The following is a 17,869-nucleotide window of genomic DNA, read 5'->3' on the forward strand; positions in this document are numbered from 1 at the left end:
GGGGATCTATAATACAATCCCAATAAGGTGATCATCCCTTTCTTATTTCTCAGTTCCACCCAAATAACTTCCCTGGATGTATTTCCGGGAATATCCTCCCTCAGCACAGCTGTAATGTTATCCCTTATCAAAAATGCCATTCCCTCTCCTCCCTTGCTTCCCTTTCTATCTTTCCTGTAGCATTTGTATCCTGGAACATTAAGCTGCCAGTCCTGCCGATCCCTGAGCCATCTTTCTGTAATTGCTATGATATCCCAGTCCCATGTTCCTAACCATGCCCTGAGTTCATCTGCCTTCCCTGTTAGGCCCCTTGCATTGAAATAAATGTGTTTAATTTATTAGTCCTACCTTGTCCCTGCCTGCCCTGACTGTTTGACTCACTTCTGTTCTCAGCTGTACCCGTCTCAGATCGATCTCCTTCCTCAGTATCTCCCTGCCCCCCCCCACCTTACTAGTTTAAACCCTCCCAAGCAGTTCTCGCAAATTTCCCTGCCAGTATATTAGTCCCCTTCAAATTTAGGTACAGTCCGTCCTTCTTGTTCTCACCATTTTTTTCTTGAATTCATTATTGGCGATCTTATTCCATGGTCCTTGGTTTTGGATTCTTCAACAAGTGGAATAATCTTCTCTGCATCTAATCCATCAAACCTTCAAATTTTGAGTGAGTGAGTTATTGAGAGTTAGCTCTGTTTTAACCTGATACTAACAAAGGTGCACTTTGCAGCAATGAAACGTGATAATTCTGGTTAATGCACAGTGTTCAGATTCAGTTGCAGTTCCTCAGATAATGAAACAATCCATATCTACATTCAGTAAGAGCTGGACAAGTTCAGTCTTGAGCTGATAGCCAGTGACATTGGTGTCACATCAAAACGATCCTCAATGATGTATATTTCATGTCTTGGATCTATGCACAAATGATGCTAGTTCCAAGTGTGTCACTTGTTTTATTTGTAATGCTTTGAAATATCTATGGGGCAGTTCTTGATTCCATTTCTTTTTACAGCTTTGTTTATTTAGGTCTGAATCTAAATTCAGGCTTAACTAATCAAACATAGTGAGATTCCATTGTAAACATATTCACGTAATCAGACACCGAATGAATGAACTCTACATTTAACAGAAAAAATCTATCCACTTCTACTTGTCATTCAGCAGTACTCCTGTGGAAGTTCGAAAGCCACAAGAGAGCAGTTCCATATTTTACTTCTCTTTCAAGGCACATTGGGGACTCGAGGGTTAAACAATCCACTTCCAAAGAGACTCACTGCAGTATCAATTTGAAGCCTGTCCTCTTACAATATCGACAGAACATCTCAGTAGAGGGGGGAGGCGGACTGTATTCCAGAAGAGGGGCCTAGGTGAGCCACACATGTGGATTCTCCTGTAGCCTCAGACAGAGGTATTTATCCTTCCCAGACAAGATTGATAGCCTTGGTCACAACCCTGTTAAGCTGCCTCCTGCTCCCATTGTCCTACTTCCTCCTCCATATTAGCATAAATATACAAATCCCCCATTGAGAACAGGCAAAACCCTTCTGTTTTAATCTCTTCCCGTCAACATATAATCATGAAGAATACTATAATCAGTTCCTGTAATCCATTCACATGTTATCACAGGACATCGACATTCATCGGACTTTGTAAATTCATAATCATCTATTTTAAACAATGTATGACAATTGACAATGTGACTAATAAACCTTTTGTTTAATCCCTATAAAAAATACTGTCTTTGTGTATTGGGCAGAGATTCATGGAGAAGTGTCACCACAAGTAGACACACAGCTACTTTTGGGGACATTGAGAATCTCTCACTGGCTGTCTGATAACAAAGCATCTACTGTTGTACAGAAACTTGTGTCATCCGCATTTGTGGAACAAAATATACATCTACACTCTCATCATTTTTGGGTGACATGACTCAGCGATTGGTCCTGCTGCTTCACAGCACTAGGGACCTGTGTTCAATTCCAGTTTTGGGTGACTGTCTGAGTGGAGTTTGCATATTATGCATGTGTCTGTGTGGGTTTCCTCCAGGTGCTCTGGTTTCCACCCACAGTCCAAAGATGTGTAGGTTAGGTAGATTGGCCATGGTTAAAAATTGTCCATAGTGTCCAGGCTAGGTGAGTTAGCCATGGTAAATGTAGGGTTACAGGAATAGAGTGGCATGGGGAGGTGGGGGAGCGGGTGGTGGGTCTGGGAGGGAAGCTCTTTGGAGGATTGGTATGGACTTCCTCTTACCACACTGTAGGGATTCTATGATTGATCTCCAGCCAACAATATCCTGGGCATTAACATTAACCAGAAATTTAATTGGAGCAGCCACATAAAATCTCTGATTGGAAGAGCTGATCAGAAGCTTGGTGTTTTGCAGCAGATAATCTATCTCCTGACCCATATATATTGTTGCTGGTGAACAAGCTTTAAGTCAGGAATGTGAAGAAACAATTCTTATTTGCCTTGATAAGCACAGCTCCAACACTCAAGAAATTTAAAATTATCAAGGCCAATGCAGTTCACTCTATTGGCATCCCATTCACTACTTTAAAGTTCACTTCCCCTATCTCCAATGCGCAGTAGCAGCAGTATGTGACATCTACAAGGTGCACTCCAGCAATTTGGAAAACTTCACTTGGTAGCAACTTCCAAACATGTGACTTTCACCAATAAACATGGAATTGGACACTTGGTGAGTTCCAATGACTGTAATCTCTTGAGGAGTCCAGCAAACAATGTCTTGGCTCACCCTAACCCCATCACACTTTCGTGAGCTCCATATCAATGCAGCACCAGGGTAGAAATGCTCTGGAAAGTTTGCATCCACTCGTAACCCATTTGACAGACTTGAGTGCAAAAATCAAAGATGTCACCCAAGTGCGGTACTGAGGGAATGTTGCAAAGTCAGAGATGTCATATGAGACATTAACGAAAGGCCATTGCTGCTTTAAGTGGAAGTTAAAGATCCCAAATCAGTATTTGGAAGAATAGCAAGGGAGCCCCAGTGATGTGATTAATCCTTATTGTCTTATAAACATCATTAAAGATCAGACTGTCTGGTCTTTCACACGTTGTAACTTGTGTCGGGTCCGTGTGGACCTGAAGGGCATCATTGTTTGTTTTAAACGTTATCCTTTCTTGTTTAATTTGAAAACGATCTCTGCTGGACAAAACTGATTTGCAAAGTTTCTATACTCTAGAAACTTCCAGCAACAGCAAAAAAGTTACACAGATCAAGCCCCTGGTGAAATTTCCAACCAAGTGATTGCTGGAATAAGGAAACAAAATGAGCAGCAGCTATTCCATCTCCGAACTTCAAATGGGAACAAAGACAGAGGAATCGAACATTGTTAAATTTGTGGAGACACTAATCATAGAGTCATATACAGCATGGAAACAGACCCTTCGGTCCAACCCATCCATGCCGACCAGATATCCCAACCCAATCTAGTCCCACCTGCCAGCACTCGGCCCATATCCCTCCAAACCCTTCCTATTCATATACCCATTCAAATACCTCTTAAATGTTGCAATTGTACCAGCCTCCACCACATCCTCTGGCAGCTCATTCCATACACGTACCACCCTCTGTGTGACAAGGTTGTCCAGTAGGTCTCTTTTATATCTTTCCCCTCTCACCCTAAACCTATGCCGCTAATTCTGGACCACCCCCCCCACCTCAGGGAAAAGACTTTGCCTATTTACCCTATCCATGAGTGGATCCTTGACCAGAGGGACACAAACTAATTGATTAGTTGATATTGACCAAAATATCACAAAACCAAGATTCCTCTGGGCACTGAAGAGTTTGTTTGGAGTTTCTATACCACATTGTCTCAGTCTGATGTTAACATTGAGTTATGATTTGGAGAAGCCGGTGATGGACTGGGGTGGACAAAGTTAAAAATCACACAACTGAAAATGTGTTGCTGGAAAAGCACAGCAGGTCAGGCAGCATCCAAGGAGCAGGAGAATCAACGTTTCGGGTATTTTCAGCTCTGATCTCCAGCATCTGCAGTCCTCACTTTCTCCTTAAAAATCACACAACACCAGGTTATAGTCCAACAGGTTTCTTTGGAAGCACTAGCTTTCATCACCTGATGAAGAAGCAGCGCTCTGAAAGCTAGTGCCTCCAAATAAACCTGTTGGACTATAACCTGGTGTTGTGTGATTTTTAGCATTGAATTAAGTTGCTTTGTACCATCCAAGCGAACTGAATCTACAAGACTTACCAACCGGCAGCCTGACTCCAAGCCAATCGTCAAGTTTGCCTCAAGTCAAATAAACCTCCTCAAACCCTATTTCCAAAAGGCATCTAGCTGAATGGAATATTGTATTCAACTGAACAGTTAAAGGAGTGAAAGCCTCTGTATGCCAAGAGGATTTGGGGCGGGTACGCATAAGCACCTGTTTCAAATCAGAGAACAACTTTAAAACACATCTGCTTACGGAAAGAATGTGAGAAAAATAATAATTTACATTTCTCCCCTGTTTATAACACTTACGGGATCTTGCTGTGCATTGCTTAACAGCACATTTTCTAAATGAACATTGAGTTACAGTTTAGAAGTACTTCATTGATTGCAAAGCACATTGGACTACCCTGAGGTCATGAAAGGAGCTCTACAATTCTAAGACTTCGATTCTTTCTGAACTTGCCGAGAGTTTTTTGGGAGTATTGAATGGTCATGCTGAATGTGAGCTTGTAGTTAATTGGCATTTTGAGATATTAACCGGCCACGCTATGGTGACTAGGTGTGGGAATGGACCAAGTTGTTTGTCTCCTAATCTCAACCAAGCAATCCCTCATGGGAATGTGTATCAGTGGAGGTGAGGGGAGCTGGATTATTTCTTCGCTGTTGCTCTGCAGTTTGGAACGTGTAGACTCTTACTGCCATGGCTTTGCTGTCAATAATGGTCATTTGGATAGATACTGAAGCAAACCTGGTGACCCATTGTAAGAAACCCGCGGAACATGACAAACCAGCTAAACACATCTGAGCACCGTATCGTATCACTCTGAAATGACTGCCATACGTGGAGTAACTGGTTTAATAAAGAAAAATGATAACAGCCCTGGTGATCTGACACATAACTACCACAAAAACCAATGTCTAGCAGCTTGGCAACAGAGGCCGGTGTCAAAATCAACAACCAACAATGACACTTGGCAGCTCCATGTGTGATACTTGTAGCAGAAGGACTCGCCTTCACAACCATCAGCAGTGAAGATCCCACAACTAACTGGAAAGTCTTGGTCTGTCAATCATCTCATACATGGAAGGATGCCAACAGACACGACACCTTGCAAAATCACAATATTGTTTCAATGTCTTCAAATGCGGTGTACACAGTAAACAGGATAAACATTGTTGGGTCAGATTAGTCTGTCTAATCAATTGCAGTACAACAAGAACCGGAGTCCCTTTTCTTTATCAATCCACTTCTGAAGCCATCATTTCATTCGATTCCCTTTGCAGGCACTTGCATGTGGAAATCGGGAGTTCCAGCCCATAAAGTCTCAATATCTCACCGACAAACAGAATGGACTGGTCCTGCAACTAACAACTGAAACAATAATAAAACAAAAACAGGAGTTTCAAAGAGTTGCTGCTGCCAGCCAACAAAGTGTGCCAGTTAGAAATGAGGAAGTGCCACTCTTCCGTGTACAGATTAGATACAAGGCAAATCTCTTCGGACTGTTCTGTCCGTATACAGAGTTCTTCTGGCTAGTGAAAGGAGGCATTCCCGGTGTTCGCACAGGGTTGATTTTCTGCTTGAGGAAGCATTAATGTACAAACAAAGAGAATGGGGATGTGTCGAAAGTTGCTCTCCTTTGTCGAGATCCTTGTAGGTTTGCAGCAGATCGCCGGTGCCTTCTATGACACTGCTCTGTTGATGCTGGTCCAGGAACGTTCCGGTTCCAACTCCACAACAACTGGAAGCCGAGACCAGCAGCAAGCCGCAATCTCTCAGTTCTACATGATCTACATTCCCCTGCTGAAAATTTCCTCTCTCCCCGTCACCTACTTCCTGGCTTGTCAAGGAGACAAGAAAGGCAGGAAGATCACCATTTGGGTGCCCCTGGTAGGATACCTAGTGTCCAGGTCTCTGCTGCTCTTTGTGATCCTCTTTGACCTCCCCTTGCAGGTGATGTTTGCTACTGCTCTCCTGAATGGTCTGAGCGGGGATTCAGCTGCTTTCCGGGCTGGGGTCATGGCAATAGCCTCTGACACCTCCTCACGGGTGAAGCGATCAGTTAGCCTTAGTAGAATTGAGCTGGCCTACGGAGTGGCAGGAATGATTGGCAGTATCGCTTCCGGCCACCTCTTCGTTTATTTCAAAATCTCACACGACCAAGGTGCTGGGCTGATGGCCTTCAGCTGTCTTTTTTATGCTCTAAGCTTAGTTTATAGCATCTTTAGGTTAAAACCCACACAGACTGAAAATGGTGGCTATGGCAGCCTTCTATATCAAGGAGAGCGTGAAAATGATGATCAACTTCCTGATCCAGAGGAGATAGCTTGGAATCGATGTCAAGATGAAACATCAATGCTGTTGCCTAAACAGAATAACGCGAGGATTCAGGGTATTCTTGGCGGTAATATGTCCGTGGATAAAATCACACTCGCACTGCTGTTCATAACTGGAGTTTTGTATGGTTTGGGATTACGTGGGCCAGTAGATATGCTGCCCATATTTGTACTGAAGGACCCTCTGAATTGGAATGCTGTCTGGGTCGGTTACGGCAATGCAGTGGGGTATTTTATCTTCCTCACCAGCTTCTTCGGAGTCTGCACGCTTTCCAAATATTTGAGGGATACTTCTTTGATTGTGATGGGAATGGTGTCATTTTCCATCGGGATGCTGATCATGGCCTTCACAAAGTGGACCTTCCTTTATTTTATTGGTGAGTTATTTCATTGGCTGAGTACCTGAGCTTTTCTGGACTAAACTGGTTTAACGTTCTCATGCAATGTGTATACAGTGAAACGCGTTCATAATTTTACGGTTAACCCACACAAAAAATAATCTGTCAGCTCCGCAAGAAGCATAGTGTTACAACCCATCACACTTGAGCGACTCACTAATCTCACTGCAATCTCCTGCTTGCTTTTCACCTAATATTTCTGTTCTACAAACAAGTAATTTCCACTTAACAGTAGTTAATGGATGAAACTTCAAAATAGCTTTTGGCACAAAATTCTAAATTATTCAACCTCCACATAATTGCTAGTTTAAAATTTTAGAATTTTCCAATATTTAAATCATATCATTGCCATCTAAACAGCCAGCAAAAGCAACCCTGGAACTCCCTACCAGAACTCTTCAGAATATTGACTTGTCGTTCTTAACATTCTCAATGCTACTGAGAAAAATCTCCATTTACTTTGCCTCTCTCTCCAGAACTGGCAACGTTATTTTAAATCCATGTGTAATTGTCTCTTATAGTCTTCTAACTGGGGCAAATTCAGGTCCAGTCCAATGTCTGCTTCCTTTCTCTGGACTTGTATTTTAATTCTAATCACAAATTTCAGGATTTTACTTGCCTTTTTAATTACCTGATATGTGTGCATTGCCAACTTTACATGACCTGCATGTTTGCAAAACACAGCCTTCTACAACCTATAAAATGTTGTAACAATGTTTATTTCCAGCTGCTATTCTTGCTTCAAAAATATGTTGCGTTACCTTTGATAGACACTGTGTTTATATGCTAATTACCTGCCCATATTTGGCAAAGGCACTATATAAATTCTGAGCAATGTCTGATTCTGTCTTGTCAACGAACTGCTATACACATGGAAACATTCAAATAGAGTTTAAAAACAATATGTGTTAAAGGCACTATAGAAATATTGATCAACATCTGATACTGTCTTGTCAATGAACTACTATACATATGGAAACATTCATATACTTTGAAAACAATATCTGGCAGGAGGCACTGCCATTTTGAAGGGCCACTCTGTCAGATGCTTCCACAAACAACACCCACTCACAGCCTCTCTCAATGCAATCAAGTATCAAGCACTAGATAGTGCCATGGGCACTCTGAACTGTGGATCCTGAACATCCCTTCCTCAGTGTAAATGACTCTTGGCTGTGCTACCCAAACCTTCCTCTAAAGGCATGTTGCCTCAGTCCACGGTTGCTAAAATGTAGCAAAGAACCCAACTGCTGTCCTCCACCCTCCCTTATATATCCCTGACCAGGATCTAATAATGTCCTGTAGCACCACACACTTGGCAAAAATGCTTTATTGGCTCTTAAAATACCATTCATATATAAATTTAATTCCCCGACTACCCTTTTATTGTTGCTTCTTGGTGCACAATATTTAGTACCTCTCACAACCTCTCAGTTATGAAAGCAGTCCATGTACCTTGAAGCAAAAGCTGGAGTAAATTCAGGCTTAGATTGCTAGGTAACTTTGGTAGTAATACTGTGATATGCAACTGCCAAGCAATTACCATCTTCAACAAAAAAGAATCTAACCACCTCTGACAGAGTCATAGAGATATACAGCATGGAAACAGATACTTCAGTCCAATTTATCCATGCCGACCAGATATCCTAAACTAATCTAGTCTCATTTGCTAGCATTTGGCCTATATTCCTCTAAATGCCTCCTATTCATATATCCATTCAGATGCTTTTTAGATGTTGTAATTGTACCACTTCCTCTGGCAGCTCATTCTATACACTTGCCATCCTCTGCATGAAACTGTTGCTGCTTAGGTCCCGTTTAAATCTTTCACCTCTCACCCTAAGCCTGTATCCTCTAGTTTAGGATTGTCCGACTCTGGGGAAAACACCTTGTCTATTTATCCTATCCATGTCCCTCATGATTTTATAAACCCCTGTAAGGTCACCCATCAGCCTTCAACATTCCAGGAATAATAACCCCAGCCTATTGAGCCTTTCCCTGCAACCCAAACCTTCCAACCCTGGCACCATCCTTGCAAACCTTTTCTGAACTCTTTCAAGTTTCACAACATTCTTCGTATAGCAGGGAGACCAGAATTGCAATCAGTATTCCTCTTCTTAGACAGTCAATGGCATTACCATCATTAAGTATCCCACTATCAATATCACAGGGGTTGCCATTGACCAGAAACTGAACTGGTCAGTTTTAGGCACCATACCTTAGCAAGAATATGCTGGTGTTGGATGGTCCAGAGGAGGTTTACAAGAATGATCCCAAGGATAAAGGGCTTGTTTTATGACAAGGAGTTGAGGACCTTGATCGGCACACAATGGAGTTTAGAAGGATGAGGGGGGAATCTCATTAAAACTTACAAATGCTGAGAGGCCTGGATAGAGTGGACATGGAGAAGATATTTCCACTAGTAGGAGAGAGTAGGACTCGGGGGCACAGCCTCAGAGTGAAGGGCTTTCCATTAGAAATGAAACGAGGAGGAATTTCTTCAAACAGAACATTATTACTTGTGGAACTTATTGCTGCAAAAGGCTGAGGTGACTAAGTCGTTGAGTTTATTTAAGTCAGAAGTTCTTGATTAGTAAGGGAATCAAGGGTTACAGGATGAAGGCGGGAGAATGGGATTGAGAAACATATCAGCCTCAATCGGATGGTGGAGCAGACTTGATGATTCAAATGGCCTAATTCTGCTCCTATATCTTATGCTCTTTTTGTCTCATGAACCAGCCATATAAATAGTGTGGTTACTAGGCTGTTAATTCTACAGCAAATGACTCACCCCACTGTTTCCCCAAAGTGTCCATTATTTATGAAGCAATATGTCAGGAGTGTGATGGAATACTCTCTACTTGCTTAGATGTGTGCTGTTCCAACAACACTCAAAAAGCTTAACACTGTCCAGCACAAAGCAGTGCACTTGACTGCTACCATATTCACCACCTTCTGATTTCAGTTTCTGCACCACTAGTGGCATCAGGGTGTATTGTTGCACTATACCAATTCACTAAGAGTCCTTCGACAGCATCTTCCAAACGTGAAATTTCTACCAGCTAGAAGGATAAGGGCAGCAGGTACATAGAAATACAACCAGGTCTATTTCCCGACCAAAACTCATGCCACCAGATATGGAAATAAGTCACTATTTGGATACACTCAAAAACTTGGCCTCCACATCATTTTGCAGCAATAAGTTCCACAGGAACTACCCTTAGTTGAAAAAATTCCTCATCATCTCATTTCTGATGGACATCCCTTCACGAGGAGGCTGTGCCTTCAAGTCCTAGTCTCTCCAACAAGTGGACTTCTATTATAATTGTGTAAACCCCCTCCCAGTCAGTACCTGCACCATGTGGACTGCTGTGGTTCAAGAAAGTGTCTCACCACCTCCTTGTCAAGGACAACTAGGGATGGGCCACAAATGCTAGCCTGGTCAACAGAGGCTAGACCCCATGATTGAATAAATAAAATACATAAATAATATCCATTCAGACACTGAACAGTAGGATATCATCGGTGGAAACATGTAAAACATGTAAAAATATAGGAACGGACTCGCTGCTAGAGAAATTTCAATTTGATGTTCTTTGAAGGAGTTGAGATTACCGCAAGCTTCAGATTATCAAAACTGGAAGGGGTTCAAGTGGTTCCACTTGAACGTGCTCAAGTGCTGAGCAGGCTGTGAAAAATAGACTGAGCTGTCCTGATCCCTATCAAATAAGCAATTCTGGAAATAGCCATTGGTGCAGTCAAGTGGGGAGCTGTGTACCTTTATCACTGTTACTCTCGGCAGTTTGACACTGCCATGACTTGGGCTATCCGGTTAGGCACCGAAAGAATGTTCGTGTCATGGAAACAGAGGGGAAACAAACAGTAAAACATTCAAAAAAGCAGCGTTTTTAGCAGCTGAAGACATCTGAGCGTCATCATGGGAGGGTGAGTCTCACTGGGGAAATTTGCGGTCAAGTACTGAGGGTGTGTTCACACACTGCTAAATCGTTGTCGATTTTTTTCATAAAATAAAGTGCAGCGACCAGGTGAAATAATATCTTGGTATAAACATTTCTGGATGTGGTTGGACTGTCTGGACAAATGCAGATTTCTCTGGCACCACCTCAGTGGTTCCTTTGCTTGGACAATTTACAGATTCGAAAAGAGTTCAGCTGATCCGGCAAAAAGAAACGATCAATTTTTTTTGTGTGACTTGAGTCAGAAATAGGGAAGTGCCGTTCTTCCGTGTTGAAGTTGGACACAAGGCAGGTTTTCCGTATTGTTCTGTGAGCAAGGGGCCCTACAGAGTCACCCCGTCCGCTTGGATTTCAAAGGAAATAGGTGGGAAGTTACAATCGAAGAGAATGGGGATGTGTCGGAAACTATTCTCCCTCGTCGAGATCCTTGTAGGTTTGCACCAGATCGCCGGTGCCTTCTATGACACTGCTCTATTGATGCTGGTCCAGGAACGTTCCGGTCCCAACTCCACAACAACTGGAAGCCGAGACCAGCAGCAAGCCGCAATCTCTCAGTTCTACATGGTCTATAACCTCCTGTTAAGTCTGAGCCCTCTGTTGTTCACTTTCTTCCTGGCCAAATTGGGAGATCAAAAGTCCAGGAAGATCACCATTTGGGTGCCCCTGGTAGGATACCTGGTGTCCAGGTCTCTGCTGCTCTTTGTGATCCTCTTTGACCTCCCCTTGCAGGTGATGTTTGCTACTGCTCTCCTGAATGGTCTGAGCGGGGGGTTTACTGCTTTCTGGCCTGGGGTCATGGCCTTAGCCTCAGACACTTCCTCACCAGAGAAGAGATCTATCAGACTTAGTAGAGTTGAGCTGACCTATGGATTGGCAGGAATGATTGGCAGTATTGCATCCGGCCACCTCTTTATCCGTTTGAACATGTTGCATGCCCAAGGTGCTGGTCTGATGGCCTGCAGTTGCCTTTTTTATGCTCTAAGCTTAATTTACAGCATCTTCGGGCTAAAGTCCACGCAAATGGGAGCTGGTAGCTACGGCAGCCCGTTAGATCAAGAGGAGCAGGAAAATAATGTTCAGAGTCCTCGAAATACAGCTTGGAATCGATGTCAAGATGAAAGATCAATGTTATTGCCTGATCAGAACAATGCAAGGATTCAGGGTATTCTTGGAGGTAACATGTCCATGGATAAAGTCACACTCACACTGCTGTTCACGGCTGGAGTTTTGTATGGTTTGGGTGTGACCGGTGGAGTGGATGTGCTATCGATATTTGTACTGAAGGACCCTTTGAATTGGAATGCTATCTGGGTTGGTTACGGCAATGCAATGGGGTATGCTATCTTCCTCACCAGCTTCCTCGGAGTTTGCATTCTTTCCAAATATTTGAAGGATACTTCTTTGATTGTGACAGGAATGCTGTCATTTTCCATCGGGATACTGATCATGGCCTTCACAAAATGGACCTTTCTTTATTTTATTGGTGAGTTATTTCATTGGCTGGGTACCTGGATTTTTCTGGACTAAACTACTTTTGGGTCCAAACATTGTCATGCAATGTGTAATATATGGTGCAGTAGGGAGGGATGTTTGTAAATTTGTGGTTATGGAGAGATAAATGTATCAGTTCCAAAATTAACATTCGGTGTTTTTCCTTAATCTTTTGTAGTCTAATCACAATATCCTGTTCTCTTCCTACAGTTTCACAACTTTTTTTTAAACTTAAAGCAGTTAGTATCTAGACAGTATATAGTTCCATAGTCTCAAATATGGCTTTTGACACAAAAACATCTTCTACCTCTCAATCCCAAACTAAAGATTCGGTTTACTTTTTATGCACCTTGTCTCTTTGCATTGCCAACTTTCTGTGAAGAAAATTCCTCTACTCCATTTAAAACCTTGCTGCTTAATGTATTTTTTTGTTATATTCTTGCTTTCTAAATTTATTGTACCACATTTTATCTATCATGTCTACTATGCCCTCCATTAGGGATGTGATGGCATAGTAGTAGTTATTGGCCCAGAGATTTGGGCAAACATTTTGGTGACATAGGTTCTAACCCCACCACTCAGTTATATCTGGAATTAAAAGCTTACCTAACACTGACCATGTAACCATTGTCAATTGTTATTATAAAAGTCACCATCTGGTTCAATAATGCTCTTTTGAGAAGGAAATCTGATATCCTTACCTTGTCTGGCCTAGATGTGACTCCACACCCACAGCAATGTGTTAACTCTGAAATGGCCTAGCAAGTTATTTCGTTCAGTGGCAATTAGAGATGGGCAACAAATGCTATCCATGTCAGCAATGCCCTCATCCATGAAAAAATAAAAAGAAATCACTGTTTGAGGTGCTATATCAATACTTGACTTTGATATCATGCATCATCTTCATACTGTCGTAGAGGTGAAAAGAGTCACGTAACAGTTTGAAAACAATATATCAAGTTGAGTTAATTGAATTAAAGGCAAAATCATTTAATTGGTGATAAGGATTGTCAACACCAGAAGCCTTGTCTGAAATGAACACCCACAATCATAATAGCACTTGCTTAAGAGATTCACCAGATCCTCCTGAACCGGCTATATTTTATCTTGCAGCTCGAGCTGTGATGATGTTTGCCCTTATTCCTCTGCCTACAATACGATCTGTGATTTCTAAGCAGAAAGACGACAATTCATACGGTTAGTATTACAGATGCTGCTAATATTTGCCAAAATGGCCACTTATGCCATGGTTATTTTACTGATATTAAGTAAAAATTTTTTAACAACTTAATTTCTTGATGTGATGCAGCTTTTCTTCATTGTACAGAACACATGCAGTATTCTGGAACTGAATTTGGGAAGATGTTCTTTTCCCAGCTCAGGGGCCCGAGCCATCTGTACATCTTCCTTCTCAAAATATATTTGCCACCATACATGTTCACCCATTTCTTGCCTACCATTCTAGGGACTTATTAGGCTAGGAAGCATCCAAGATTGTGACTCCACATGGATTAAAAATGGGTTAGACTAAATGTTGCCCAGCGTCCATCTGTCCAAAACCTGATGGGATTGGGTCAGAGAAAAGAAAGTAAAATTAAGTACTGTGTACAACCTGACCCCATCCACTTTTGACCAGGTTAATTTTTTCCGCAGTTAACCTTTGAAGATTTGCATTAACTCTGTACAATCTTTGTAATATCATCTTCCCATAGAGGCATAGCTAACATTGAAAATAGAAATGGTGGGTAAAGTATAACACTTGAATCCAGAAATCGAACATACGAGGCTTACACTTGCTTTGGAGATGGGGATTCAGCAGACGTTGGCTGAATTATTTCCTAGATTGAGAGAGATATCCACTCTGTTTTGATTTAGTCCCTTGCCATTTTCCCCTCATTGCCTGTTTTTTTGCATCATCCATAATAAGCTTTGCATGTAACTTCTAATTGGCTGCATGGGTGATTACTGCTAGTGGTTAATAGTTAAAAATAAACAAGTCACTGTGATTTGGTGATGGAAATATTGATCGGTTGTGTGAAATAACACTTCTGGATATAAAATAAATGAGAGAGATATTCTGTGAAGGTTATTTAAACCATCTGCATCTTTAGGAGCATATGAGGTGGTGTTAATGAAACAATCTGAGGGATTGGTGTGTTGGTGTCTGGATTTCTCCTAGCTGCAGAAGTCAGAACTAAGGGTAACTCTCAGATAAGAGGTTAATACTTGCGATTGAGATGAGGAGAATTTTTTTTTTTGTCCAAGACTAAATAAGTATTTGAAATTCTTTATCTAGGACAACCATAGATACTCCGTTTATAGAATGTATTTACAAGACAGAATGATAGCTTTTGGATATGAAGGGAATTAAGGGAAGAGCAAGAACTGTGAGAGAACATGACAGCATGGTAGGTCAGTGGTTAGCACTGCTGCCTCCAGGTGCCAGGGACTGAGATTTAATTCCACCCTCAGGTGACTGTATGGAGTTTACACATTCTCCCTGTGTCTATGTGGCTTCCCCCCCCAGTCTAAAGATGCCTAGGTTAGGTGGATCGGCTGTACTAAGTTGCCCTGTAGTGTGGTGGATTAGCTATGGGAAATATGGGGTTACAGGGATGGGGTGCGTCTGGGTGAGATACTCTTTGGAGGGTCAGTGTGCATTTAATAGACTGAATGGCCTGCTGCCACACTGTAGGCGATTCTATAATAAGAGATATATCAAGATCTTATTGAATGACAGAAACAAGGTTTGTGGGAGCATGTGACTGATTTCTTATGTCCTTCACTCTTATTTTAAAGGAAAACTGTTTGCCATACTTGAGATTTTGCTCACCCTGTCTGGAGTCATTGCTTCAATCATATTTCTTAATGTTTACAAGTCAACAAAAGACTGGTACCCTTCCATCTGTTTCAGTCTGTCTTCTGTCATCAGTTGCCTGGCAATTATTCCCATGATGTGAGTAAAATAGAATCATTAATATATTTGATCATCTACTGCTGCAGTTGCATTAAAGTTGGGAATGACGTTCTGTCATGATGACATTTCCAAACCACTGGGTTTTGTAAAATGAATGAAAGAGCAAATTGAGGACAGGTTTTTTTTTGGTAAGGGGAAGATTATCCTAAATACATGTAAGAGGAAGCTGCATGATTATGGAAATTTGATCTTCGTCCTTTCTAAGTTTTAAAATTAGAAAGCAACACCTGAAGGGTTGGTGGGAGTAGGCTCAAAAGTAACATTCAAATGACAACTAGTAAAACAGTGGGAAAGGAAATAAATTTGAGAGTTTTGCAGAAAGGTCAGAAAGAAAGGAAACTAATCAGAAAAGACCCAGAAAACTGATACAGTGACAATAGGCCAAATGGCTGACTTCATCACTGTCTTTCAGTAACAGATTTACACTGGGAATTCATTTAGCTCAGTTGGCTGGATTGTTGGTTTACAGAGCAGTGTGATGCCAATAGTGTAGGTTCAATTCCCATTATGGGTTTGAGGTTTCCATGAAGGATTCTCCTTCAACCTCTTCCCTTGCCTGAGGTCTGGTGACCCTCAGATTAAATCGCCAACAGTTGATTCTCTCAAATGTGGGGGCAGTCCCTATGGTCTGGCGAGACTTTGACAATACAACACAGATTCACACTTTAAAACAGCCCCATGAACAATTTGTTGTACTCAGTCATAGAGATGTACAGCACGGACACAGACCCTTCGGTCCAACTCGTCTATGCTGACCAGATATCCTAAACCAATCTCGTCCCACCTGCCAGCACCCGGCTCATATCCCACCAAACTCTTCCGATTCATATACCCATCCAGATGCAGTTTAAATGTTGCAATTGTACTAGCCTCCACCACTTCCTCTGGCAGCTCATTCCATTCACGTACTACCCTCTGCATGAAAACATTTCCCCTTAGGACTCAAATCTTTCCCCCCTCACCCTAAATCTATGCCCTCTAGTTCTGGACTCCCCCACCCAGAGAAAAGACTTTGTCTATTTATCCTATCCATGCCCCTCATGATTTTATAAACCTCTATAAAGGTCACCCCCCAGACTCCAACACTCCAGTGAAAAACAGCCGTAGCCTATTCAACCTCTCCATATAGCTCAAATCCTCCAACCCTGGCAACATCCTTGTAAATCTTTTCTGAACCCTTTCAAGTTTCACAACATCTTTCCGATAGGAAGGAGACCAGAATTGCATGCAATATTCCAACAGTGACCTAACCAATGTCCTGTACGGCCACAACGTGATCTCCCACCTCTTGTACTCAATACTCTGACCAATAAAGGAAAGCATACCAAATGCCTTCATGAGGTAAAAACAATGACTGCAGATGCTGGAAACCAGATTTGGGAGTAGAGTGGTGCTGGAAAAGCACAGCAGTTCAGGTAGCATCAGAGGAGCAGGAAAATTGAAGTTTCGGACACGTCGATTTTCCTGCCCCTCAGATGCTGCCTGAACTGCTGCGCTTTTCCATGCCTTCTTCACTATCCTGTCTACCTGCGCCAGACAAGGCAATATACACATTTTAGCTGCCTGAAACACTCTACCCACTCTATTGAAAAAGCCAGTTACCTGGATTTTTTTCAGAAATCTCAAACTATTCCTCCAAGGCTGTGAATGTTGGAGAATCTCAAGTGAAATTTATAATGTTACCTAATTCTCATCAAGGATATAAAGGGTAAAGAGAGGGGAGATGCAGATCAGTAACATGGAACAGGTTCAAACAGCTTTTTCCATCTCCTCAGATTTATATTTGCAACATCATTTTCAAAATTCAGCCTATTATAGATTTTTAAATTAGTATTTGCTTGCTCCTATTATGATCTATCGATGTGTAATCTGTGCTACTTTATTTGCAGCTTTGTGGAACGCAGACTGTCCAATTTTCCATAATAGTGGGATGAAACCCAGACATGACTTGCGAAGAAGGGAGCATATACATACATCAATTGTTTCGGTATATTTGAGTGACAGGTACAGAATCTCAAGCCAAAAAAAATCTTGCCGTGTATTGCACAGGATGAGACCAGGGAGCATAAAAAGTTCTAGTTCAATTGCTCCCTTCAAGATGCCACTTCACTGTTCACTAGCCCTGTGCCAAAATGCCTGAAATAATTTTATCACCTCCCAACGCTAACAGAGTGTAATCTGTGATGATACTATGACTTAAAAAAAGAAAATACACCGTGAAGAAAGGTCACGACAGAAGCACCGAACAGTCTGCTCAAAGCCAGTAAACTGCTAGAGGCATTCAGATTTATTTTTAAATTGAAATAATAGAAGCAGATGGAATGATGGGTCAAACTGTCATAGAACTAGGATTTTAAATTCTAACGTCCGGCATTTGCTGGGTCTCGGAACTGGATTGTAAAGCTCTTATTCCTTTCTTTGATCCAGCCAACAAGGTTTCTCTTCCTGCTGCTAGAATTATACATGAAACAATCTATTTTACTGAATTTGCCC

At 41.8% G+C, this 17,869-nt stretch overlaps 3 protein-coding genes across 3 annotated transcripts in view; 2 read left to right on the forward strand and 1 right to left on the reverse strand.

The window, feature by feature from the left end:
• The first annotated feature begins 4,868 nt into the window (after positions 1-4,868).
• On the forward strand, positions 4,869-6,939 carry LOC122557898 (thymic stromal cotransporter homolog). Its single transcript, XM_043706103.1, has one exon. It carries the CDS (start codon positions 5,809-5,811, stop codon positions 6,937-6,939), a length of 1,131 nt encoding a protein of 376 aa, XP_043562038.1. The 5' UTR covers positions 4,869-5,808.
• A 4,032-nt stretch (positions 6,940-10,971) lies between these two features.
• LOC122562669 (thymic stromal cotransporter homolog) lies at positions 10,972-17,811 on the forward strand. Its single transcript, XM_043715713.1, has 4 exons — positions 10,972-12,391; positions 13,513-13,596; positions 15,199-15,355; positions 17,266-17,811. Exons 1-4 carry the CDS (start codon positions 11,296-11,298, stop codon positions 17,297-17,299), a joined length of 1,371 nt encoding a protein of 456 aa, XP_043571648.1. The 5' UTR covers positions 10,972-11,295; the 3' UTR covers positions 17,300-17,811.
• The window catches only part of snx30 (sorting nexin family member 30), a 77,561-nt gene continuing 73,190 nt past the window's right edge, over positions 13,499-17,869 (reverse strand). Inside the window, exon 9 of the mRNA XM_043715777.1 lies at positions 13,499-13,569. Within this exon, the coding sequence (XP_043571712.1) occupies positions 13,549-13,569 (21 nt within the window). The 3' untranslated portion in view covers positions 13,499-13,548. The remainder of the gene's footprint in view (positions 13,570-17,869) is intronic.

Source organism: Chiloscyllium plagiosum, chromosome 2 (genome assembly GCF_004010195.1).
Source record: "Chiloscyllium plagiosum isolate BGI_BamShark_2017 chromosome 2, ASM401019v2, whole genome shotgun sequence".
Lineage (NCBI taxonomy): Eukaryota > Metazoa > Chordata > Chondrichthyes > Orectolobiformes > Hemiscylliidae > Chiloscyllium > Chiloscyllium plagiosum.

Coding starts and splice junctions, on each gene's coding strand:
- LOC122557898 (XM_043706103.1), top strand. CDS start 5,809: ATGGGGATGTGTCGAAAGTTGCTCTCCTTTGTCGAGATCCTTGTAGGT.
- LOC122562669 (XM_043715713.1), top strand. CDS start 11,296: ATGGGGATGTGTCGGAAACTATTCTCCCTCGTCGAGATCCTTGTAGGT. Junction 12,392..13,512: donor GACCTTTCTTTATTTTATTG/GTGAGTTATTTC, acceptor TTTATCTTGCAG/CTCGAGCTGTGATGATGTTT. Junction 13,597..15,198: donor GAAAGACGACAATTCATACG/GTTAGTATTACA, acceptor CTTATTTTAAAG/GAAAACTGTTTGCCATACTT.